The sequence below is a fragment of the Perognathus longimembris genome, chromosome 6 (assembly GCF_023159225.1).
Source record: "Perognathus longimembris pacificus isolate PPM17 chromosome 6, ASM2315922v1, whole genome shotgun sequence".
NCBI lineage: Eukaryota > Metazoa > Chordata > Mammalia > Rodentia > Heteromyidae > Perognathus > Perognathus longimembris.
In genome coordinates, this window is record NC_063166.1 from 80,438,138 (window position 1) to 80,463,409 (window position 25,272).

The 25,272-nt window shown below is 46.0% G+C and overlaps 1 protein-coding gene across 2 annotated transcripts in view; it reads left to right on the forward strand.

Annotated features, from left to right (window-relative positions):
• Tshz2 (teashirt zinc finger homeobox 2) overlaps positions 1-25,272 on the forward strand; it is a 228,736-nt gene that overhangs the window by 198,591 nt on the left and 4,873 nt on the right. The window contains exon 2 of one of the 2 annotated variants that reach the window (XM_048349635.1): positions 20,692-23,767. In XM_048349635.1, coding sequence (XP_048205592.1) covers positions 20,692-23,759 — 3,068 coding nt within the window. In that variant the 3' untranslated portion in view covers positions 23,760-23,767. Of the gene's footprint in view, positions 1-20,691; positions 24,400-25,272 lie in introns of those variants that run through there. The other variant, XM_048349634.1, reaches the window with a different exon arrangement.

Consider the following 25,272-nt stretch of genomic DNA (forward strand, 5'->3'; position numbering starts at 1 on the left):
GTGGAGTCCTTGAGCAGCTCCCTGCTCCAGCTGCCTGGCTGGCTGCCTTCTGCCTTTGACTTCCCGACTTCTCTGTGGTAAGGTGCTCTCCCTTCCCTCTTCCCCCTTCTCCCTTCTCCCTGCTGCTGGTCCTTGGTTGATGAGAAAGAGGGGTGCATGCACTGTGGTACTACAGGGTCTGCCACACACACCCCTCTCTCTCCTCCTCCTCCTCCCTCTCTCTACCTTCCTCCTTCTCCTCCTCGTCCTCTTCTCCTCCTCCTCCTTCTCTTTCTCCTTTCTCTTCCTCCTCCTCCTCCTCCTCATTCTCTTCTTCTCCTCCTTCTCTTTCTCCTTTCTCTTCCTCCTCCTCCTCCTCATTCTCTTCTTCTCCTCCTCTTTCTCCTTTTTTCTTCATCCTCCCCCTCTTCCTTCTCTTTTCAGTCTCCCTCTGTCTCTGTCTGTCTGTCTCTCAGTCTCTGTCTGTGTCTGTCTCTCTATCTCTCTGTGTGTCTCTGTCTCTGTCTCTCTGTCTCTCTCTCTCTCTGTTTCTCTCTCTCTCTCCTGCCTTAGCTACAAACAAAGCCAGTGGCCATGAAGCTTTGGAGACAAGTCTGAAGCCACATTCTGGCAATGATCATGGGCAATGCCCCCCTTATATATAAGAAAGAAAATAAATTATCCTCCCTGTCCCATTGTGGTAAAGGTAAAATGGATGACTGTATGCAAAGGATCTCTCCCATGCAGTGTTCTCAGTAAGCAGTAGCTATCACTATGTAGAGTGTATGTGCATTCAGTGTGTGTGTGTGTATGCATTCCACTCTTAATTAGAATACTCTGTGGTCAGTGGCCATGACAGATCTTCATTCTCCAAAAGACTCGCCTTGTGAATTTTCATTTAGAGCCGCTTCATAGATGTGTGTGGACCCAAAGAGTGCTTGGAAAGTCAGGACATCCTATTAACAGAGGTATTGTCATTATTTCAGGAAGCCTTGGGTTTCAAAGGGTTTGCTTAGGAATTGCCACTTCAGCTATCTTGCCATGAAAGACTGGCAAACTCTCTGCAGCAGAGCCGCACTCTACCTGCAGGGTGAGTGGCAGCACTCCGGGCCCGCCCACCGCAGGCCAGCCCCACCGCCCCACCCCATTCCTCCCACAGCTGGTCCCAGACAAGGATGCCGCCAGGGCTTGCTATAGATCTCCCGGGAGACAAAACTACCCTGTCTCAAGGTGTGTAAAAACCTCTTTTCCTGTGAAATTTCAATCAATGTGACATGATCATTCCTCGCCTTGAACCCCAAGGGTCAGAAAAGTCGGGCGAATTGGGGGGCAGGGGGTGCACAGAAATCTCAGTTGAGGAAATGCAATTTGCTTTCGTGTGCAGAATTTTCTTTTTTATTCCGACAAAGGACTTTAGGGATAGAACTGCTGAATAAACAGCAGATTGTTGAGTAGGTTTCTGCAAACTCCAGGTGTCATGTGGACCTTCCCAAAGAGAAAAGCAGGCACTGAACTCCCCAGAAAATAAGGTAGACGCGAGTGTTGGGGTCACCCACACATTGCTAGGCAATACTTCAAAGTTATTCTTTAACATCAAAACAAACAGGGGTTCCGAGGGCCCCTCATATCGGCTCTGTCTATTCATAATTACATTTTCTATAAACATATTTTGTGACTGTAGAAAAGATTTCATGGGTATGCGGTGGTAAGCGTTCTTCAAAACTGTCTTTAATTATTCATTTGACCATGCTATATTTTACGTTTCTTTTCATAAATGTTAATCTTTATTATTGCCTTACTGGGAGGGGGGCAGAAAAACACACCCAGAGAATAAAACCTGTTATTAAATGACCGATCAGAGCGACGTGGATAAATGTGGCAAGCGATTTAATTGTTCGCTCTCTACAGTTTTATACCGTTTCTATCAAACAGAAGGGTAATGTTTTTAGTAGCTGCTTATTTTAAATGTACAAAACCCTCGTGTGTAATTCCATTAGCTGCCCTACAGCATTGCAATCTACAGTTTCCCTGAGGCTGTTGTGAAATATTGATGAAATCCTTGCTTTCGTGGCTTCCTGCGATACACTAAACATTTGTCTGATGTTAGTTGAACTTGAACGGATCCGTTCAGAGCTGTATCAGTAGCGACTTCAAAGGAAGTGAGATTGTTAGAGTATTTTTTCCCCCTCATTTTCCTTCCTGCCCTTGTTTCTTTTCCTTTCTTAACAAACCGAAGTTTCAAGGCTTTTTAACCATGGTATATACTTTATCAAAGCAAAGGTCAAATCAAATGGGCCAAGTACACAACAAACTGCTGATATTTATCACTGCAAATATTTTTTTTCTTACCAGTAGTTGCTCATATCACCAGATATTTTGATATGGAGTTAGATATTGTACCCCATACACAGACAGACAGACAGACACACACACACACGCGCGCGCGCACACACACACACACACACACACACACAGCAGGATGGGAGGAGGGTTTATATATCAATCACCCCAGTTTTGTGGAATCTCACTCAGAGCTTAGTGTTTGTAGAATGCTGCAACCAGGGATTCACAACAACCTCAAGTACTCATGAATGAGAAAAGCATCTCAAATGGATTCTTTGCCCAGCCCAAACCGTTCCCAATGAACGTCATGGTGTTTGAGACCAGACCTCTCTGTGTGTTTTGCCGCCAGGCTGTGCATGCTCTCTGCTGAGGTGTGTTTGAAGTGGGGATGGAGTGGTCTCAGGATCTCTTGAGAGCCAGCCTGTCCCTGGAAGCCGGCGCCTGCTCTTAGGTGTTGTGGGCACAGCGGGCCTGGTCTTTCTCTGCTGTGTGGAGCTGGCCGGGTCTGATTGAGAAGCAACATTGGCCCCAGGTATCAGAGAATACATTCCACTCCCCAGCTGTGACGAGTAAGATGTCTCCAGGCCCTCTCACATCATGTCTATCAGGGTGGAGGTAGAGGCAAAATTGTGCCCTTCTCTTACATCAACACCTGCCGGTCTGAAGAGGCCAGTGTTTGCCTCCTTCATAACCCACAGATGCCAGGGGACGTGGCAGGGAGCACGTCTCCAGGGGGTCTCCTAGCAGAATCCACGCCAACTCCACAGCAGACCTCAGCCACACTCAGGGGCCTAGGAGTATCCACACCTTGGCTTCCTAGAATGTTCTGGAAACAAGAAGCAGACCATTAGCTTCTTGTCTTCAAGGGAAAGGAGGGGAGGGGAGGGGAGGGGAGGGGAGGGGAGGGGAGGGGAGAGGAGAGGAAAGGAGATGAAAGGAGAGGAGAGGAGAGGAGAGAAGGAAAGGGCGATTGCATTTCTGTGGGAAGGAGGGGACCTGCCAGGGCTGCAGAGGGAACTTCAGTCCGCCTCCACTGTGGGTGAATCATGAATCTGGGGTGGAGGAAGCTGATTCTCTGCAAGTGCCTTCGGCCCCAGACATGTCTGCAGTCTATTTATGTTTGGCTAAAACAAACCGAATAGGCAGTGGCGAGGACATCACTCAACGGTGACACGAGAGGGAAGCAGAGGCATTCCAGAGTTGTTGACATGCCACGTATACAAATCATTGGTGTCTTTCTAACTAGCTCCACTTGTACATCAATCCAGGCTCCCTTTCAAAAGGAATCTGCAGCAAAGTGATTTGACTTCAACTGGCATTGCATAAGTTGGGTTATTGAGGAGCTGCTCCTCTTGGGTTGTGTATGCAAGGAATGCTAGTTCACTGAGGTGGTCACAGCAAGAGCTAGCCCTAGGAACCCTCTTAATGCCACGCTTGGAGAGGATCTGGGCATTGGGTCAATGTCCAACGGACTTACTCAGGAGGCCAAAGTAAAGAGCACTCGGTGGTGGCTCACACCTGTAACTCTAGCTAAATTAGGAGGCTGAGATCTGAGGATAGTGGTTTGAAGCCAGCCCAGGCAGGAAAAGTCATGAGACGCCTCACTCCAGTGAACCAGCAAAAAAAAAAAGACAGCAGTTGAAGGTATGGCTCAAGAGGGCAAAGCTCCACCCTAGAGTGAAAAGGCCAAGAGAAAGCACAAAGCCCTGAATTCAAGCCCCAGTACCATCGAAACATCAGAAAGACAGACACAGACAGACAGACAGAGACCAAAGTAGAACATGCTGCAAATGGATTCCTTGGAATGTTGTCATGACATTGGTAATGGTCTGGACACTTATCCTTCAGTGTTTATAAACCGAACAGTTACTCTGTGCCTATAAAAGTCCTTCTTCCCAGTTGCTTAAGTAATCGCCTCCTCTGTAAGAAGGGAGGCCACCTGCACAGGGCGTGTCCTTACTCCTTCGGCGATCAGCTTCCCCGAGGAAGTGGAAAGCTGCGGACACGCACACGAGAAACCTTGCCACCTGACAGTCTCATTGAATTAAAGCAAGAACATTAGCATTACTTTAAATAGGGAATTAGCCAGATACTCTGCACGATCATAATCATAACCACATAATCATTTATTAGGCACTTTCTCTGGGCCAAGCATTTTTACCTTTTTCACCCATTTAACAATTACTGTATTTTATCTAATCTAAGAGGCCATTCAGTAAGCTGCACCACTGAGAAAGAAAAATGGTTATAATTAAACCATGACACACGACTCTCCTCCTATCACTTAGAATTTCTATTTTATACTTGCTGAAAGACTCTTTTAGACTTAATTCTAGAAAGATCTTTATAGTATAACATGCTTGTGTTTATATAAAATGGAAAAGATAAGCAAAATAAATTGGTGAAGGCATTTCTGAAATCGCTTCCAACTGCCCCTGGCAGCCATTTTGCCCTCATTTCTGAGATGTTAAGAATATAAAAGGAAGGTCTTGGATCAGTGGAAATACAAGACTGTACTCTGGGCTCTCTGAAAAAAAAAAATGCTGAAATCGCAGCTCTACAGGAGACACTATATTCCTGTCCTGATGGGACTCTAAATGTCAGAGTCAGGAATTTAACCATATAATTATTTGACAACAAATGTAATTGTTTAAGAGCCATTTTGGAGGCTTGAGATGTTAGTGAGCCCCTCCTTCCAAGGTGGAAAAGTAAAGAAAGTTCTACTGTCCTATAGCAGAATAAGGTCACCACAGTTGAACAATAATTCACTGTGTATTTTGAATTAGCTAGAAGGGGGGACTTGGAATGTTGCCAACACAAAGACATGATAAATATTTATGGGTCTGGATATGCTAATTACCTCGATTTGATCATTACACCTTACACACATGTTTTGAAATACCACATTTACCCACATAAAAATGTACAATAATCATATATAAATTTTAGTAGTTGAAAACAAGTAAAATTTTATAGCAGGGGAAGAAACTGATAGTGAGTAGCAAGGATGGTTATGAATTTCTGGAAGGGAGAAGGTGTGGGAAAAAATCATTTTTCAGTTTGAATGCCACAGGGATGGACATCTGAATTTACTGTCTCAGTAAGGGGAAGGAGTTAGCTCACTTCCTGTCTGTACACTTGTTTTGCTTTCTTGTCAGCTGGTTTCCACCAAACAGCCATTTTCATCTCTTGTGTTTGTCCCCAATCTTTCACCTCTAAAGGGCAAGTAAAATCACCCACCTCACAGAAGTATTTTCCAGAACAAAATGCATACCAAACACTGAAGGAATGAAAAGAAAAACTCCCCCACTCATAGAGATCTCAAAAGATGCCAAGTCTGTGAGTCCTGCTAGTTAGATTTACAATCTTTATTTTGAGTTAGTTAGTTTGAGTAATTAATTCACATTTAAGATTTTATTGGTGAGGTGCTCAGGATTTTAGCAGTCGAGTTAGTTGAACATGAAAGATCTTTAAGGATGAAAGATAAAATAAAGTCTGTTCTGTTAGAGCTCACATGCCAATGAATTCATTCACGATTGGTAAATCAGCCAATGATACGGATGTAATGAACATGTCACATTGATTCACATGTAATTTTTCCCAGCACATTATTGTTTAGCAACACTAACAGCAACCAAGTGCAAAGTTCACCCGCTCAGCAGAAGCTGGTAAGCTAAGACCATCCATAGCTGGTGAAAGGTCTGTTCTTACCCTTCTTCTTTGCCCAGGGTTACCATGATGTGCCTCCAAAGTCTTGTGCCACCGCTGCCAGATCTTTCTAAGATTGGTCTTCCTGAAATTCCTTCTGGGCAACTGCCATCTTGTAACTAACAACTGCAGGTCTCTGCTCATCCGTTCTCTCTGTGGGTGTATGGCTCTCCTAACTATAGGTTCTTCTGTTTTTGTTTTTTTTTATTGTGAGTTTATCAAGCTCTTTTAATAGAAGCAGTGGTTTCTATTATATTTTTTTTTTGTTGCTTGCCTATTTGTGATCTGGGTGTGTAACATAGTTGATTTCTCATTCGTTTTGCTTTTGAGACCCGGGTCTTGCTATGGAGTCCAGGCTCACCTGGACATCATTGTTTTCCTCCTTCAGCTCCAACAGCTGTCTCCTGCTTTAAGCAAGCAATCGTGTCCTCATTTTTCACATAAATGCTACCATCTTAATGCAAGGTTTTGCAATGCAAGATTTGTCTACGAAGACCTCTTGGATAATAAGAGAAGTTGTCCACGTGTGCCATTCCCCCCCAGCACAGAGCAGGACGTGGTAGAAGCTGACATAGATGAGCTAGAACACACAGCTCAGGGAAGGCAGGGGTGTAATAAGCTCATTCCAAAGCGGAGGTCTACTACATTCTGGGGCTGTGGTTTTTAAAAAGTTGTTTAACTTCTAGAAGCCTAAGAGTCCTCCTTTTTAGAGCCTGCACTAATGCTGTCACACCCACCTTTGGAGAGTTGTGAGGCCCCAATAAGACAGCAGCATATCAAGGGCACTTGCTAAGTGGTGCTATAAGAATGTTGTCCGCATTAGGAGCAGCTTGTAAACAAACAGGGTTCTGACCGTGTAGTATAGAATACCGTCTTCACAGCCAAACGGGGTCAGATGGAGGTCTCAAAATCAATGCTTCTAATTGATTTTAGCAGAGTAGCTCTCGTGGTGTTTGAGGCCCCCGCATGGCTCTCTGGAATCACACCCAGCTTAAGTAACTGGGAAAACCCTTCCAAGCCAACGTGAGCAGCACTTTGGTCTCTGGAGCGTACTCACGCCATTGAACCGGGGGCTTAGCCTCAGATTCTGTGGGCAAGATGTCCATGCGTGCCCGCTTGCTTAGCTGCAGGCCTCGGGCTCGGGGAGAGGAGCCGGTCTTTCTTCTCTGTATGAAAACTGCAGCTCAGGAAGAGATACTGCCCCCACGGCTAGGAAAGATGAGATTATTTGTAAGTGGCTTGTTAAAGAGCACATGATTTTCTTGAGAAGCTGCCGCGATTTATCATGTTATTATATATTTAGGGACTCTTGGAAAATGCTGTTATTTACTCAACCGACTGTGCATATAGACTATTTAAAGCAGATTTTTGACCCAGTAGACTGTACCGGCTCCATCCATCGTCTCAATGAGCACGTGGGGGCTCTTAAATATGCAGATTATTGTCACAATAGACTATGAGCAGGACGCACATACTCTAGAGGGGCACAGGGAAGTCACTGGGGGGTGATTTGTCTCTGAAAAGCATTTTTAAGGCAGACCTATCCGTATAGCCAGGTTCTGTGGCTTTGGAGGGGATTCTTGGTTTTCAGAATAGGATGCTCTTATAAACATGCTTTGTGCTTTGGTCTCCCCTACCCTTCCAGTGGACATCTAATCTAATAATACAATACTTGCCCTCCACCGAATGCTCAGTGATGCCACCAAGAGTTTAAACTGATTTTGTTTTAACAGGCTGAAGAGCCATTCTGTTAGGCTACTGCACATTCATGTGTTTGTTTGTTTGTTTGTTTGTTTTAATTCCAGGTAGATTCAGACAGTGATACGTTATGGCAAGCAACACATATTATCCTCCACTCACTTGAACTATGAATAAGGAATGTGTTTGAGTAAGGAGTAGCTGGCTGAAAGGGGAGGAGCTGGTGCCCCAGGAGATTCAAGAAAGCAGAATCAACAAGTGGTCTCTGTGTGACTGATCTGCCCTAATCATGGTGTCTTTTAACCTCTGGGTCAGAATTCAAATTCTGGGGCATAAGAGTCTGATTAGCCAAACAGGAGTCATGTACCAGTACCTTAGTAAAAGGGGTAAGAGAGTGAAGGAAAAGAGAAAGTTCTCATGTTCTTCACTTCCCTGCTCTGTCGTTATCAAATGGATAAGCACATACATGTCATACAATGTTGATAGTTGTTTTTGTTTGTTTGTTTGTTTTCTGGAAAACAATCCAGATGCCTTGAAATCTTGTGAAATTAAACCCCCGGTGACTAGACAGTGTGTGCTTATAAAAGAGCATGTTTGTAAACCTCTAACAAGGACTTTCTTGCATCTGTTCTAAGTTGATTTTATACCCTTAAAAAGTCTGAGCCTATACTCCTAGCTGCTCCGGTGGCTGAGATCTGAGGATAGCTGTTCAAAGCCAGCCCCAGCAAGAAAGTCCATGAGACTCTTATCTACAAGTAACTACCAAAAAAGCTAGAAGTAGAGGTGTAGCTCAAGCCTTGAGCCAATAAAGCTTAAAGACAGCACCCAAGCCCTGAGTTCAAGCCCTAGGATTGGCACACTCAAAAAAATATATCTGATCCAAGCCCAGAAAAAGGCAAAGACTTTATGCACTCACTCACATAGGGAGTCTAAAAAGTTGACCTCACCAAAGTGAAGAGTGGACTAGTGGTTATCAGAAGCTGGAGAGGCTAAAGGAAGGCTAGCCAATCGAACAATATTACAGTGGCTAAGTTCCTATACCCAACTATAAAGGGAGGCTAGCCACTTGTACGATATTACAGTGGCTAAGTTCCTGCTCTCAACTATATTGAACACAATCTTTCAAAAAAAATGGCCAAGAGAGATTTTACATGTTCTCAACACAAAGACATGATGAATGATTGTGACAATGCAGATCCTAATTACCTTGATTTGATCATTACACGACATACACATGGTTAGAAACATCACATGTACCCCCACACACAGTACATACATTCTAATGAGCACAAGAATACGAATACCAAGGAAACAGTATATCATGCAAAATGTATGTCATTACAGCAACACGTCAGGTGTGTTGATAAGAATATATGCCTTGCTAGATGTATATTGCTTGATCACTGGAGGAGATTAGATTTCAACACAAGGGGCTGTCCTCTCCCCTCCATCTCTGCATTTCTGTCCTGGGAAAAGGGCCAGTCTGGTGCTATAGAAGAGGACCCTGACCCAGAGATCTAAGGCCTTTCCTGTTTCTCCATCTCCTTTATAGGTCAGGGCACAGAAAAGATGACAGGTCTTGAAAAGACCATTCTTAAATTAGCCCTAACCTAAAATCAAAGGGTCAAAACCTCCCTGGAGACCTTTCCTCTCAGATTATTCCAGTCATCGATCGGAAGGGATCGCAGGCCTTTCCGTATCTCCCGGAAGTTGAACCATTTCCAAGAACAGTTTCATCCAACTGTCCAGGGCACATTTGGTCACACATCACACTTGCTGTTTTATATAAATTGCCTCATTTAAAAGCTAACCTAGTTAATTAAGAAGGAAAATAGGTCAGGATTTACTTGGCAGAGTTACCAGCGCCCTTTAGAAATGTGAATCCCTTTCATCATTAACTTTTGTTTGTTTGTTTCTTGTCTGTAAAACTACTCAATCAGAGAAGAGCATTTAAATGAATCCTAAAGGAATTGGTTGAGAATAATGCTGGTCATCTAATGGATTTATTTTCCAGACAAAACTTGAAAGAGTAAATAGTAAAACTCCTGCAACCTCCGTGTGTCTTCCCCCATCTTTATGACGGGGATTTTGTTCTGGGGATGACAAGAGGCAGCATGAACAGAGCGTGTTCCCATCTGGCATTTTGAGCTCTTTGCAACCTTCACACACCGTCTTCATAGACATCTTAAAGCCAGTCCTTAACTGGAATGTATTAAAGGAGAGACCGACTAAGTCCCATCCAGCCGTTTCTGAACAAAGGGAGATGAGATAGAGGATCTGAACCCATGTAACACTCTCAGGGAGGAGCCATGCTTCCTTTTTGCTTCTCTCGTTTAGTAGGAAGTGATCTTGTCTATACATCCCTTTGATCCACCGATGACTGGAAGTTTTCAACCAGCCAAAGGCACATTTTCTCAGAAAATATTGGTTGGTTGTTCTCCATGGCTTGAAAGTGAAATGAGACCAATGAGTAAAGTCTAAGCCTGTCAGACAGGAAATCGTGCTTAACTGATGGAATCACTCATTCCTGTATTTATTTGTGAATTCGAGCAGCCTGCGCTGTGGGTGGCAGTGGGACTCAGTGAACATGATGGTCTCATTGAGAAGAGACTCCAACTTCCATGTTTATTGCAGAGTGACATGGGGGAAACAAAAGGACAAAGCAAGGGACTGAGTTGGAAAATAGGATTGACCCTTAAGGCTTTGGGGCGAGTGGGTGGAGGAACCTGAGATCTGGAGTCCCCATAAATAGAATCACTGCAGCAGAGACTGAGGAAACAGGGGAGACTTGGACACAGGAAGGGAAACGGCATGCCCGTGAACTGGGGAAAAGTGAGGATTTGATAAGTTTAGGAAGCAAGCAGAAGAATTTTCCCTCTCAAGTCCTAAGCAAAATGGACTTGGGGCGGGGGGGATGGGAATAGGATAAATGGAGGGATAATGCAAAGCACTCGTCAACATGTGTTGTGCATGTAAATTGACATATTGAAATCCCTCTGTACAATCATTTAAAGATAATTTAAAATTTTTAATGTTATAAAAGGGGGGAGATGGTGAAGGTAGATCTGAGATGGGAGCAGATGATCTCAGAGATGAGGATCTACATTCATTCTGCTAAGTAGAAGAGATGTGTCTGGTTGATGAACCAGGACCAGCGTGTGAGATTTCGGAAGGGAAGAACCTAATGCAAGACTCCAAAGCCCAACAGACTCCAATTCAAAATCTAACTCCTGCTTGAGACTCAGTGGATATAACTAACATTCTCCGTGATCCAATGTCATCAACTGCGCAGAGGGAAATTAAAAGACAGGACTGTGGTGGTGGAATAATACATTTTGCATAGAGAAACTAGACCACTGCTCTTAACACATAAGTCTGCTCTCTGCGGAAACTAGCTACCAGTATTTTTTGAAGTAGGAAGCTGATGTTCCCGGAGCTGGGAATCTTTTCATTCTGGAGGCACCCAGATCCCTGCTAACGGTCACTCGGCTGCAAGGTTGATAAAGGGGTCCAGTTGTCTCATGGGAGCTTGAGCCAGGAGCTCTTCCCTTCCTTCGATTTGATCTCATGCACCACAGTCGAAATCCAGCTCTGTTTCTGAGTGGGAGGGACAGAAAGGAATTCTGTTTGGTGGGCAAGTCATAATGGTGACCAATCCAACATGAAGAAAGATAAAAGACTCAATATCAGAGTTATTCGTTGTAAGGCTGGGGGGAAAAAAATCCCAAAGCCAAAGCCTCTTTCCCTGTTCTGGTCTTGGTCTTATGACATGAAAGGTTTTTCCACCCTGGATTACTATGACTAGAGAGAGACAGCAAACACCTTTTTTTTCTTTACCTGAAATGCAAAAGCCAGACTGCTCCCTGACAGTGCCAATTTACTTTCTCTGATGCAACAGTGGGCTTTTTTCTTTCTCTCTTTTTGCTTAATGGAAAGTGGTTATAGCCATGAACTTAGCAAAAGAAGCAGGTTAAAATGTGTCCATTCTTAGCTAATGCAGTTAGACATTTTTGAGAAAAGGCAATGAGAAGTGGTCATTATCCATTATCTGCATGAAACAGTTCAGAGAAAGAAGTCGTTTGCCCAAAGCGAGAGAGAGAGAGAGAGAGAGAGAGAGAGAGAGAGAGAGAGAGAAAGAAAGAAAGAAAGAAAGAAAGAAAGAAAGAAGAAAGAAAGAAAGAAAGAAAGAAAGAAAGAAAGAAAGGAAAAAGAAAAAGGAAAGCTGTTTGACTTCAAGCCAGGCAAGAAAGAAACAAGATCACCTTCTAACTCTGTGGGATGGCTGTGCTAACGATGTCATTTCAAGTAAAACTAGAATATATGTCGGGAAAAAAAAAGTACAGATGGTGCTTTAGATTCACATACTTTCTGAAGGTCACTCTGGGCAATGATTCATTGTCCCTTTTCTTGGCAAAGGAATAAAAATAAAAACCCTTCAGTCTTACAAGGGACTATATATATGCGTGTGTCTATGTATATACATAGATGTGTATATATATACACACATAAATATATTGTGTACCTATATATTTATGGGAGTTTATAAATCCTTCTGTGGGAAAATAGATAGAAAGTAAGTGTGCATATTTTGCTGAAAAACATTGTTGCAGCCTGAAAAATGAAAGCCTAAAACAAAAAAATCTTAATTTTCTAGCACAGCCTTAGTCCTGTGGTGCAGTTTCTTTGTTTTTCTTCGCATTTTCTCCTCTGCTCCTGATTTATGGCTCGCTCAGTGTGAGGATAATATAAGAATAATGATTTCTAAAGTAGAACTACCAGAAAGCTTATGAAATGGCCCCCTTCTCGCCCTTCTCCATGAATATTTTCTCACTCTGCTTGCTTAAATTGTCACCAAGACCTGTCCCAATAAGAATGCATGCCGCACTGAAATTCTAGGTAGCTGACTATAAAGCACTCTCCTTGGAGACCTTCTGCTTTGAACATTAGTCATTGCTCTCAATGTGAAGCCAGAGGCCTCCAACAAAGACCTCTTTCCCCCCACTGGTGGGTTGCCTTATTTCTTGAAGGCTGCGTACACTATCATTATGGGTAATGACCTAATAACTTGCTCTTCCCTGTTTATGCATCGCTTCTATAGAAGTTCCCAAAAGTTATACCACTGGTTCCCTGTATAATTGACTTGATAGTAAATAACAACCCTGAACCAGCAGAAACTCTTGGCTTGCAGGTGACAGTCACAAAGCTGGGTTGCATCCAATGCAGCTAGGATCTCAAAGCTTCTGGCTTAGAATAAGATTTATAGCCAACAAAGAAAGCTGCAGTCAGCTGATCCCAGCCATCTGTTGGTTTGGGATGAAGCTCTGGGTGAAAGAGTTCATGAAAAATCTAAGCCCAAAGCTGGAAAGTTGAGAGGAAGTGCTACTGCCTTGATGGCTCACACCTACCCCACTAGCAACCTTATGAAGCTTATGCTATTGGTATTCTTATGTTATAGCTGCAGAGACCATGCCTTTGGGATTTTCCAAGATTTTCCCAAGGTTACATTACATTACATCAGATACAGACTAACGTCAGTGTGATTCACAAGGCTGGTAGACCATCTTTCCAATATTCACAGGTCAGTCCTGGGAGCCATGATTTATTTCTCCTTTAGTATTTCCCCAGCAGTACAAGCTAGGAGAAGTTGTCCAACAGGCATGCCATCTAAGGGACAGTGGTTCTTCAACCTTCCACAAATGGGTTCCCAGACAGGTGTGGTAACATTGAGAATAGATGTTGCTACTACTGAGCGGTCTTGGCATACCCTTTGGGCCTGCCTAATCTTTTTTTGAGCAAATGAATCTCATACAGGTCCTGGGGAATGGTTCCTCATCTACAGACTTGGAGTGGATGGAAGATTCTGCATTTCTGGCAAATCTCTGGGCACTGCTACTGATATGGTAGTCATAAGACCATACTTTGAGTAGCAAGCATTTCTAGTACATTGTCTTTGCCTTCTCCTCACTCCTCAAAAAGGCCTGGGAAGTCAGGAAAGGCTTGGGGTGATTGCTACTGTGTGAGATTAATACACAAGGAAACGGAATTAAAGCGTTAACTAGGAAATGGCGTTAGAAAGAAAACTAGTAAGGTGTTCCAGATCTTCTCCTCCGGGGGAATCCTCTAGTATCTCAGGCTCAGAGCCTCCAAGTAAAATGGATTCCAGACACATCAAGTTTTATCTGTATAACTGGCCAAACAAAATATGGAATGACCATAGGCTGACTCACTGAAGAGCAATTGCGTTTTCCATTGTGGCCCCAAATGTCCAGCTACCCACAGTGCTTTAGTGTCTCTCTTCCTAGCTGAATGTTCATTGCTACTTATCTTTGCAGTCAGGATTGTTTTATTTCTCACAGTACCTACTTTGACCACTTCAGATACCTGTGTTCCCCCATGATGTGTGACCTTCCCATGACCTTCCCCCCCCCCCAACTTTATGTCCAACTTCTGTGGGCAGCTCATCTCGTCTCTCTTTTGTTTCCTTGGGGCTTTAGAGAGCCATTATGGCTGAAGTCCTCCCCCTACCCCCAAACTTGACTAAAGTATCTTGCCTATGGTAGCTGCAGAATAAATACTTCTTGAATAAATTCATAAACAGAGGAACCACAAAGGGTTGGCAGCACGTCTTCTCCCCCGCCCCCCCCCCCCGACTCAAACTAGCTTCCTCCTCTTCGGCTAGAGACCCAGATGTAGAAAAAGTCACAAGGCACAGCTAGAAACAAGTTTCATAGTTTGAAGATCTGGGACAATGGCCCGAGAATGTGTCAGCAAGACCGGCACATAAATAGACGGGGTTTTTTGTTTTGTTTTGTTTTGTTTTCGTACAGATAGGCATTCATCATCCATGAACCGAACAGGAACTAGGAAAGAGACGTTGTTTGTGACGACCTTCAGAATATTCTTCATTTCCATGGAGTGCTTCCAGTGTCAGGAGCCGCTCCCCGTCACTCTACCCACTCTGTCTTCAAACTCCCTCGAACAAAGAGTTCTACTTGCTCGGTCCTGGCATGCGGGCGGAGGAGTGCTGCTCTCCCGCCAGCTTGGTGAATAAGCCGGGCTGACATTAATGAGTCATGGGTGTGTGACATGGATGAAAACCCAAATGCCATGACTTGCGTTGCCGCCGCTGTAAGCTCTCCTGTTTGGAGATGTGCAGGAACGCAGATGATTGCTCCACACGGCAGGGAAGGCAGAGGGCGGGCCTCGGCGTGGGCTGCGTGGCCTCTCCGTACTTGGAAGGCAGGGGTGCCGTGGTGCCAGCGATCGCCGTAGCCCCCCATTCGCTCGCTGACCTGAACTCAGAAGCAAATGGGTCACTCCGAACAGTCCCGCAAGACCCTCACTCTGGACCTAGCCCCCACCGAAAAGTAGCTCAGCTTTCTTGAACACTAAATCTTCTTTCTCTCTGTTCAGCCTGCCAACAAGAGTACCAATTAGTGCCAATAATAACATACAAGCTAACAGACTTAGACCACAGTCGCCAAAACACTGAAGGCTCATGACAGGGAGGCCTTAACCCATGTCATCATTTAGCGCACCTACTGGGTACCCTGCAAGAGATGCCCTCCCCACCCCCCCCCCCGCCCTCCTGTACATCTGCCTCGCACGCTGCGGATTCGTCGTGAAATTTTAAACTGTCATTTAGGGAAGTAGATTGGCGAAAATGATTCTGTCACTGTCGCGTGTGCTGTTAAATGAGATCTTGCTTGAATTCTGGCTTATTTTTTAAAAAAATCAGCCTTCTTGAGTTTTAAATTGTGCTCGGGTTAGAACTGTCCCATCTCTAATGCATTTAACAACCTGCCATTGCTTTCATTAGTCACACCGGAGAGTGGAGTTTCACGACAACTACAGAAACGTATGTGAACAAACATCAGGCCATCTGTGAATGTAATTTTTTGCATGATTTTATTTAAGTCATTTCTGAGAAGCTTTCAGATGAATTGACCTGCCCTTCTTTAAGCAAACAATCCTTCCACATCTTTTGACCTTTAACCCAAGAAGATACTTCTGAAATTCAAGAGTTTTTCTAAATTTTGCACACATACAAAAAGTTTTTGGGAGATATGCTACACCAATACTACTTCTCCTTTTGTTTTTTTGTTTGTTTTTGCAGTATTGGGATTTCAACGCAAGGCCTCATGCTTGTCGTGCTAGCCTCTACCACTGGCAACACGCATCTAGCCTTGCCTTTTGCTAGTTAGAGATGGAGTTTTGCACTTTTTGGCCTGGGCTGGTTTTGAACTACAATCTTCTAGATCTCCTCTTCCCGAATAGCTAGGATCGCAGAGGTGAGCCACTGATTCCAGGCCATTTCTCCCTTTTTAAATAAAGAATTCATGCAATGTCTCCCCTAGTTTTATGTAGCAGATACCACAGAACCGTTAATAAAGCTTATCTTTGTCTTTGATGGGAAACTTAATCCACGATTTCAAAGATACTATGTGTGAATCTATTTTGACTCAGTCTTAGGGGCATAATTCCCGCAGTTTTGATGCTGTTTTCAGTCTTCATAGCCGGGCAGAGTTGGGCAGCAAGAGAGCTGGTGGCTTGGTTTGTCAGAAAAGACCATGGCTGGGGTTGTTCAGATTTTGTCGTTGAGTGACTTGGGAAGGACTGTGGTGGTTCACGCCTGACCTGTGGAGGAAGTTTTACTCCCCAGAGGTGCAGGGGTGCTGCTGAGCAGCCAGAATGGGCCTTGTGCCGTGTCTGACTTGTTCATTCTTTGACTCTCTCAAACCATTTGTGGGCAGGAAGCGGTCGGTCGTCTCTGCCAGGGTGTGAGCAGAGTTTGGGGAGGGGGAGGGGTCTGATTCACGAAGACAGTGAGAGACAACCAATCAACAAATAGGAGAATGTGATCCTGGGTGCAAACTACGGAGTTGCTCCAAACGGATGGAGAGTGAGAACGAAAAGAGAGATCAGTCCGGAAGAGCCTCTTTAAGAAAGAGCCGTTTGAGGCAGGGGCTAGTGACTCACTCCTGTAATCCTCCCTATTCAGGAAGCTGAGATCTGAAGACCACAGGTCAAAGCCAGCTCCTGCAGGCAAATCTGAAACACTCTTACGTACAGCTAACAAGCAAAATACCTGAAGTGGAAGTGTAGCCCGAGTGGTAGTGTGTTACTCCTGAGCAGAAAAACCAAGCAAGCAAGAGCATGAGACAGACAGACGACAGAAAGGAAGGAAGAAAGAGAGACAGAGACAGAGAGGAAGGAAGGGAGGGAGGGAGGGGGAGGGAGGGAGGCAGAGAGGAAAGGAAAGGAGAGAGAGAAGAAAAAAAATGAAGAAGGAAGGAAATATGCTAGCAATAGGCTGTAGGAACTAAAGCACTGAGTCACTCCATTGAGCAATATGGCAGCCTCATTTGAGCATCGGAGCAGGACTCATGGAATAGAAGGGAAATTACCTCACAACTCTGACACGGAGGCAAAGAGCTGAGAGTCTGTGCCCTGGATGGGTTCAGTTTCTGTGGCAAGGGGTGGGATTCGAAATTTAGGTTGGAAAAGGGAGTGTTTACAAAGTTAGATCTTCCGCCAAGACTCAGCAAAGATGCAGGACCCTTGCTCAGTGCATCCTAGCATCGTTGTGATGGCGCTCATCTGTTCAATCATTACTCATAAGGATAAACTCGCCACTTACGGCAAGATTTACACATGGCGCCATCTGATTAACCAAGTCAGAGCGAGAGAAAGACAGAGAGGTTCATTATCCACCCTGATCACCCAGAGTCTGGCTGCCTTTCTTTCCTGGCCTCTGCTGCCAGGGGCGAACAAAACCACTAGAGTCAAGTGCATAGTTTTAAATGTATGATATGAAAATGTGTTTTTGAGAAACTCCTCGGAACCCTCAGCCATTGTTAAAATACACTCACTTTGACAGGTGCTTTGGCACTTTTTTTATGAGGCTTTTCAACGCATTACCTTACTGGGTACACGAGATTTAGTTTGCTCGGCAGATGAAAACAGACAAAAAGGGTCTCTCGGCACGAGTTACTCTTCTGTAAAGGTTATAGTAAACATGTCAATGTCTAATTAAGCAGAAAATTTTGTCTGTATTGTGGGGGAGGCGGGCGCTGTCTCTGACTTTTCTTGCGGGGAATCCCGTTTAGAAGGACGGAAGTAGATTGTGAGGTAGAGCTGGTCGGGAAAGCTGAGCTTCTGGAGAAAAAAAAACAACAACAAAACAAAACATATAAAGAACACCTCTTTTCTCCTTGTTGGAGAATGACTGCACTGTCTAGGTGGCTTGCATGTGCGTGTGCATGTGTGCATTCGTGCAGGCATGTCCGCGCCTGTGTTTCTCATCAGCACGCACCGCACAAAACATGAATCTCACTCTCCCGCTAAGTATCAGGCAGAGGGCTGGGCAGGAAAAATGCCGAGATGAAAGAAGTTCCCGCAATGCCTTTGACTGAGTGCCATGAGGGAAAGCTCTTTTCGCGACTCCTAGATTTCTTCACTTGTTCTGTGTGTGTGTCTGTGTGTGTGTGTGTGTGTGTGCCAGAATTCACACTTTTCTCAGTTTGCTGTGACCACACTAACCTTACTGTAGCGATAACATGTCATGCCTTTTTCTCCTTCCAAAGTAACCCCCTTTGAGTGATAATTGCCTCATGCCATCCTCAAAAGTGATCCTGTTTGGTCAGGTTGTGACAGCACACACTTGTAATCTGGAACTCGAGAGGTGAAGGCAGGAGGATCTCAAGTTCAAGGCCCACTTGACCACAATGACAACATCAGAAAAAATAACCCGATTTGATTGATGGAAGTTGTCTGATTTTTGAAGGATCATCCTAGGTTTGGTGAAAAGCCATTTATGTATTTGAAAACATAGAACTTCGTCCTTGAACTTAATGATCTAACCACATCTATGAACACAGAAGTTAGTCCAGGTGACACAAAAGGCAAGGAGAATGGCAAGAATGGTCTCACTTGGTCATTTTGTTATTTTAACTCGTTTTCTTACAAGTAGCTACCACTTGTGAATGGTTATCTGACTCGACTGAGTTTTTGTTTCTTCACACCAACTAAAAACCAGCAACAACAGCTTAATGAACAATCCATTTGTCAACTTGCTGGGATAACAAAACCAACATTCCAATAACTAGGGGGAAAAAACAAACAAACAACAGAAGCATAAAACCTACGGATGCACTGATTTTTTTTTTCATTGCATCTGGGTCTATAGTTTCATGTCTTTTAAGGGCTTTTGTCTCCAGCATTCCACAATTTTCCTTCCTGAGATGGTGATTATCTACTTAGGCGCATTTTGATCCAATTCCACTACTTACTGGTTTACTTCTGGGTCTTGGCAAAGTTTCTGTGTTCTTTAAGTTAGTCATAGAAACTGAATCCTGGTCCAGGCAATGAATTTTCTCATCCCACAGACCCAGGTTCATGTCAGGATGCTACAGTCCTGACTGTGGGCGCCTGTATTCACTTCTCAACTTTACAGCCTCCGTTTTCCCATATAGGAAATGAAAACGATAGTCACAATAATTAGCAATAACCTACTTTGTGGGGCTATCAGAAGACAGGAATGGATGCATTTGCAGGTGATAGTGTGTGTTCCCGGAGATGGCAAATTGCCCGATTAGGCTTTATCATCACCATCAGCCTCTGGTGGTTGTGACCGTAGCTGCCTTTTTCCTAACAACCCCCTTTGTCCTCAAACCCTCTCCGTCTACCTGGGAGCCCAGACCTCTAGTCCAGGAGGATGGCAGTAACAGCACTTGCTCTTCTGTTCTGTTCAAATAGCTGCCAGCTACCAAGAGGGAGATGGAAGCTCCTAAGGAGAAATGTTCTATTAAGATCATGCAAGCCTTGCAAATCTCAAGCCGAATCTCTTTTTCTTGGATACATCATGGGTTGCATTTTATCCACCTGGCTCCGAAAGGCCAGGTGAAGAAAATGAACCCCTGGACGCAAATAGCCACTTTGCCCACCCCCCACCCCACCCCCACCCCCATTGATGGATATTTGCCCATTAACTCCCTTTGCAGCTGGCTCTCTCATGTCTTCATTCTCCCTATGCAATTACTGGCCCTAAATCCTTGCAGCGAAGGGAAAGCAGGCATCCCAATAGCATTTTGCATCTACAAATCAAACATATAATTGGCATCTCAGGACGGGTACCCACAAATCACAGTGCATTTGAAATTACACGAACAAGATCGACAGCCATTTTCAGCCTTGTCTGGAAAAGGTCTTCATAAACCTGTTTGAGAATAATAGAACAGTCCCCAAATCTCCCATTCTAACACCATTTGCCATTATTTTTTTTAAAGCATTATATTCGCTGGGTTGACGTAATTTTTCAGCTATCAATGGAAGATTTTATTTGCATACTCCACAACCTCCCCTTCTGCTGTATGGCTCTCTGTAAGGAAAAATGTTACAAGGAAAAGACAATGCCTAGAGAAAACATATTGGTTATGCATCCAGAAATCTGAATGCTTAAAATCTGACTAGAGGAGCTTATGTCAATATAGTCGAACATTTCGTAAACTTTGCCATTGAATCGCCAATGACCAAATCTTGGGGGTTTTTTGTTTGTTTGTTTTGTTTTTTGGTTTTTTTTGGTCAACTAAGTTCCTCCCCTATGATGACTTGAATGGGATTTGCATTTCAATCCAGAACTCCAAAGAGTCATGCGCATGACATTTGCCATTCCCAACACAGAGATCTTAGAACAATAGTCACTAAACATAAAACTGTTAAGTCTAGATGCTAGGCATTCATAGAGGATGGTGAATCTTGCAGACTTAAGAAGAAAAAGGCTGAAGACAGCACAGAAGACCTCATTTGACCTCCCCCGTCTCTATTGCTTGCAGGTCATACATGCGCTGTTCAACTATCTCGCCATGTAGTTCAACCGGCATGCACTTAGTCCGGGTGGGGAAATGGGACTGGGATCTGTGTAGCTCGTTCTGTTTATTCCATCCTCTTCTCCTTCTCCCACAGGCTATGTCCAGGAGGAGCAGCTGAAGGAAGAGGAGGACATCAAAGAGGAAGAGGAGGAGGAGGAGGACAGTGGTTCTGTGGCTCCGCTTCAGGAGAGCAACGACACAGGGACTGATGAGGAGCTAGAAACAGGCCCAGAGCAGAAAGGCTACTTCAGCTGCCAGAACTCTCCAGAAAGTCACGTGTCCAATCAGGACGCCGAGAACGAGTCTCTACTGAGCGATGCCAGCGACCAGGTGTCAGACATCAAGAGCATCTGTGGCCGAGATGCCCCGGACAAGAAGGCGAGCGCACACCCCAAGCCTCCCAGCGAGGGCCACAACTGTATGGACAAAATGACCGCTGTCTATGCCAACATCTTGTCCGATTCCTACTGGTCAGGCCTGGGCCTCGGCTTCAAGGTGTCCAACAGCGAGCGGCGGAATTGTGAGACTCGGAATGGCAATGCCAAGAGTGATTTTGATTGGCACCAAGACGCCCTGTCCAAAAGCCTGCAGCAGAACTTGCCTTCCCGATCCGTGTCCAAGCCCAGCCTGTTCAGTTCGGTGCAGCTCTACCGACAGAGCAGTAAGGTGTGTGGTACCGTGTTCACCGGGGCCAGCCGCTTCCGCTGCCGGCAGTGCAGCGCGGCCTACGACACCCTGGTGGAGCTGACTGTGCACATGAACGAGACGGGCCACTACCAAGATGACAACCGCAAAAAGGACAAGCTGAGACCCACAAGCTACTCAAAACCCCGGAAAAGAGCCTTCCAGGACATGGACAAAGAGGATGCTCAGAAAGTGCTGAAATGCATGTTTTGTGGGGATTCTTTTGATTCCTTACAAGACTTGAGCGTCCACATGATCAAAACAAAACATTACCAAAAAGTGCCTTTGAAGGAGCCAGTACCAACCATTTCATCCAAAATGGTCGTCCCCGCCAAGAAACGTGTCTTTGACGTCAATCGGCCTTGCTCTCCAGATTCGACCACGGGATCGTTCGCAGATTCCTTTTCTTCTCCGAAGAGTGTCAACCTGCCGCTGTCCTCCAACAACCGGTATGGTTACCAGAACGGCGCCAGCTACACCTGGCAGTTCGAGGCCTGCAAGTCCCAGATCTTAAAGTGCATGGAGTGTGGAAGTTCCCACGACACGCTGCAGCAGCTCACCACACACATGATGGTCACCGGGCACTTTCTCAAAGTCACAAGCTCAGCCTCCAAGAAAGGCAAGCAGCTGGTGCTAGATCCACTGGCGGTGGAGAAGATGCAGTCCTTATCAGAGACCTCGAGCACCGAGTCTCTGGCTGCCAAGCCATCGAGTAACTCGGGGATGGACTGTGCAGCCTCTACAACCGAGCTAAAGAAGGAAAGCAAGCAAGAGAAACCGGAGGAGAGCCCCAAGGAGGAGAAAGTGGTGAAAAGCGAGGTCTATGAAGATCCACTACACAAACCCTTAGACCCCACCATAAAATACCAGTACCTGAGAGAAGAGGATTTGGAGGATGGCTCCAAGGGCGGAGGGGACATTTTGAAGTCACTGGAAAACACCGTCACCACAGCCATCAATAAAGCCCAAAATGGCGCTCCCAGCTGGAGTGCCTACCCCAGCATCCATGCCGCCTACCAGCTGTCGGAGGGCACCAAGCCACCCCTGGCCATGGGACCCCAGCTACTGCAGATTCGGCCGAACTTGGCCCACAAGTTAAGGCCCATCGCACCCAAGTGGAAGGTCATGCCGCTGGTGTCCGTGCCCACCAACCTGGCCCCGTGCACCCAAGTGAAGAAGGAGGTGGAGGAGAAGGAGGAAGTCCGGAAGGAGTGCGGGAAGGAGAGTCCTCACGAGGAGGCCTCATCGTTCAGCCACACCGAGGGCGACTCCTTCACCAAAAGCGACCCGCCTTCAGAAGCCAGAAAGTCAGAGCCATGTCCCCTGAAGGAGGAGGACAAGGCGACCAAGGAGAGCGCTGAGAAAGAGCCAGGGCAGCCCGCAGAGCCGGTGTCGTCTCTCAGCAACGGCTGTGTGCTCGCCAGCCACGCCCCAGCCCTGCCGTGCATCAACCCACTCAGCGCCCTGCAGTCTGTCTTAAACAACCACCTGGGCAAAGCCACCGAGCCCCTGCGCTCTCCTTCCTGCGCCAGCCCCAGCTCAAGCACAATTCCCATGTTTCACAAGCCCAGTCTCGGCGGCATGGACAAGCCGGTCTTGAGTCCCGCCTCCACGAGACCCGCCAGCGTGTCCCGGCGCTACGTGTTTGAGAGTAACGATCAGCCCATCGACCTGACCAAGTCCAAGAGCAAGAAAGCCGAGTCCGCGCAAGCACAGTCCTGCACGTCCCCGCCGCAGAAGCACGCGCTGTGTGACATCGCCGACATGGTCAAGGTCCTCCCCAAAGCCACCACCCCGAAGCCCGCCGCCTCCTCCAGGGTCCCGCCCGTGAAGCTGGAAATGGACGTCAGGCGCTTCGAGGACGTCTCCGGCGACGTCTCCACGCTCCATAAGAGGAAAGGCCGGCAGTCTAACTGGAACCCGCAGCACCTGCTCATCTTGCAGGCCCAGTTTGCCTCCAGCCTCTTCCAGACGTCGGAGGGCAAATACCTGCTCTCCGACCTGGGCCCCCAGGAACGGATGCAGATCTCCAAGTTTACAGGGCTCTCCATGACCACCATCAGCCACTGGCTGGCCAATGTCAAGTACCAGCTTAGGAAAACAGGAGGGACGAAGTTTCTGAAAAACATGGATAAAGGACACCCCATCTTTTACTGCAGTGACTGTGCCTCGCAGTTCAGAACCCCTTCCACCTACATTAGTCATTTAGAATCCCACCTGGGTTTCCAAATGAAGGATATGACCCGAATGGCAGCGGACCAGCAAAGCAAGGTAGAGCAAGAGATTTCCCGGGTGTCATCCGCTCAGAGGTCTCCGGAAACAATAGCTGGCGAAGAGGACACAGACTCTAAATTCAAGTGTAAGTTGTGCTGTCGGACATTTGTGAGCAAACACGCTGTCAAACTCCACCTAAGCAAAACGCACAGCAAGTCACCCGAGCACCATTCACAGTTTGTAACAGACGTGGATGAAGAATAGCTCTGCAGGTACGGGTTTGCTCCCAGGCCATGGTGACCTTGGCCTTGTGAGGCGCTTGTGAAAGGGAGATGGGTCCGGTCTGCTTACATGCAGCCCCTGTCACCCAAGGCCAAGCAAGACAGTAGTTTACAGTAGTAGTAGTAGTAGTAGTGGTAGTCGTAGTAGTTAGCAGTAGTAGTGGATGACTTATTTTTATGAAAGACAGAAGAACATGTTTAAGTAAGTCCTATCCATTCTCCCTCTCCTGTCCTTCAGTTTCAAGTGGGGAAGGGGTGGAATAAAAGGCAGTTAGAAAGATGAAGTTCACGGATGACTGAGACCTGGAGGTCTCCATGAAACATGATCTCCTTAGCCACCCAAGGCCCAATCTCACGGGCCCAGCCCAGGCAACCCCTCATTTGAATGACTAATGGCAACTTCTCCTCCCACCTCGTTCACCTCCCACCTTGCGCCTTCCCGCGGCAGTGCTAATGACTTCCAAGGTGGGAAAGGTGAGCCTGGAAGGAGCCAGGATTGCTAGAGGCCCCTTTGCTATACAGAGATTTCTTAATCAGCTCTGAAGAGCTCATGGTTGTCTTTATTACTGTTACTTGTAATCAATGCTTTCCGCAGCTCGCTGGTAGCAATCGCTACCTTCCACCTCCTTCTCTCTGTTTATTTCCTACATTAATTTTACAAGGGAAGAGCAGGTGCCCTGAAGGGGATGGCAGGAAAATATTCCTTAGAGAACACTGAAATGGAGAGAGAGGGAGAGAGCTTATTTTCTCCTCCCATCTTTTGGATTTCATGAGATCAGTTTCAGGGTCCATCTTGCACGCAAAGAGAATATGACACATGCCCTTGAGATTGTATTTGACCTGTAGAGACAAATGGCTCTCTGCAAGCTGCATGGCGTCCCAACAATTTCAAGATCATGTGCATGGCCCTCTTCATAGAAGACCATACCTTGTAGAGTCGCCATTGCCCAGACTACCTGCGTCACTCCGGGAGAGATGAGCAAGGAAGTCGAACTCCCCAGGCGGATGGATAACGCCAGTCGTTTTTTTAAATGTTTGGCATAAGTAAGGCTGGATCTCTTCCAAATCTCTTTTTGTGTTTTCCCTACCTCCTTTTCTCTCCCCTCCAGAATGACATGCCCATATGCTAGGGACCGTAGCCCGTGCTCAGCTTGTCCTGTATCTGGAGCCCCACCTGGAGAACTCAACTTGAACTCACGCTTCTGGACCCACCCCGTCCAGTTGATGCCCTTTGCAGAGTCCCCCCACTCCCTCTTCCTTTATTCAATCGCGCTAGATACAGAAAGTGAGGAGGAGTTTTGCCTGGAAGCCCCTCTGTGGTAGGAGGATTTGAGACTTTCAGACTGGGCCACCCAGGTTTTAAACAATAGGTGAGTTTCAGGTAGCGAGAAGTATCGTGCACGGCTTTGGGCTCACCGCCCATAGGGAAAGAGGTTTCCTGAGGGGGAGCCAGGGCAAACGTGGAACGAAAAGTCCAGCTGCCTGGTTGATCAGGG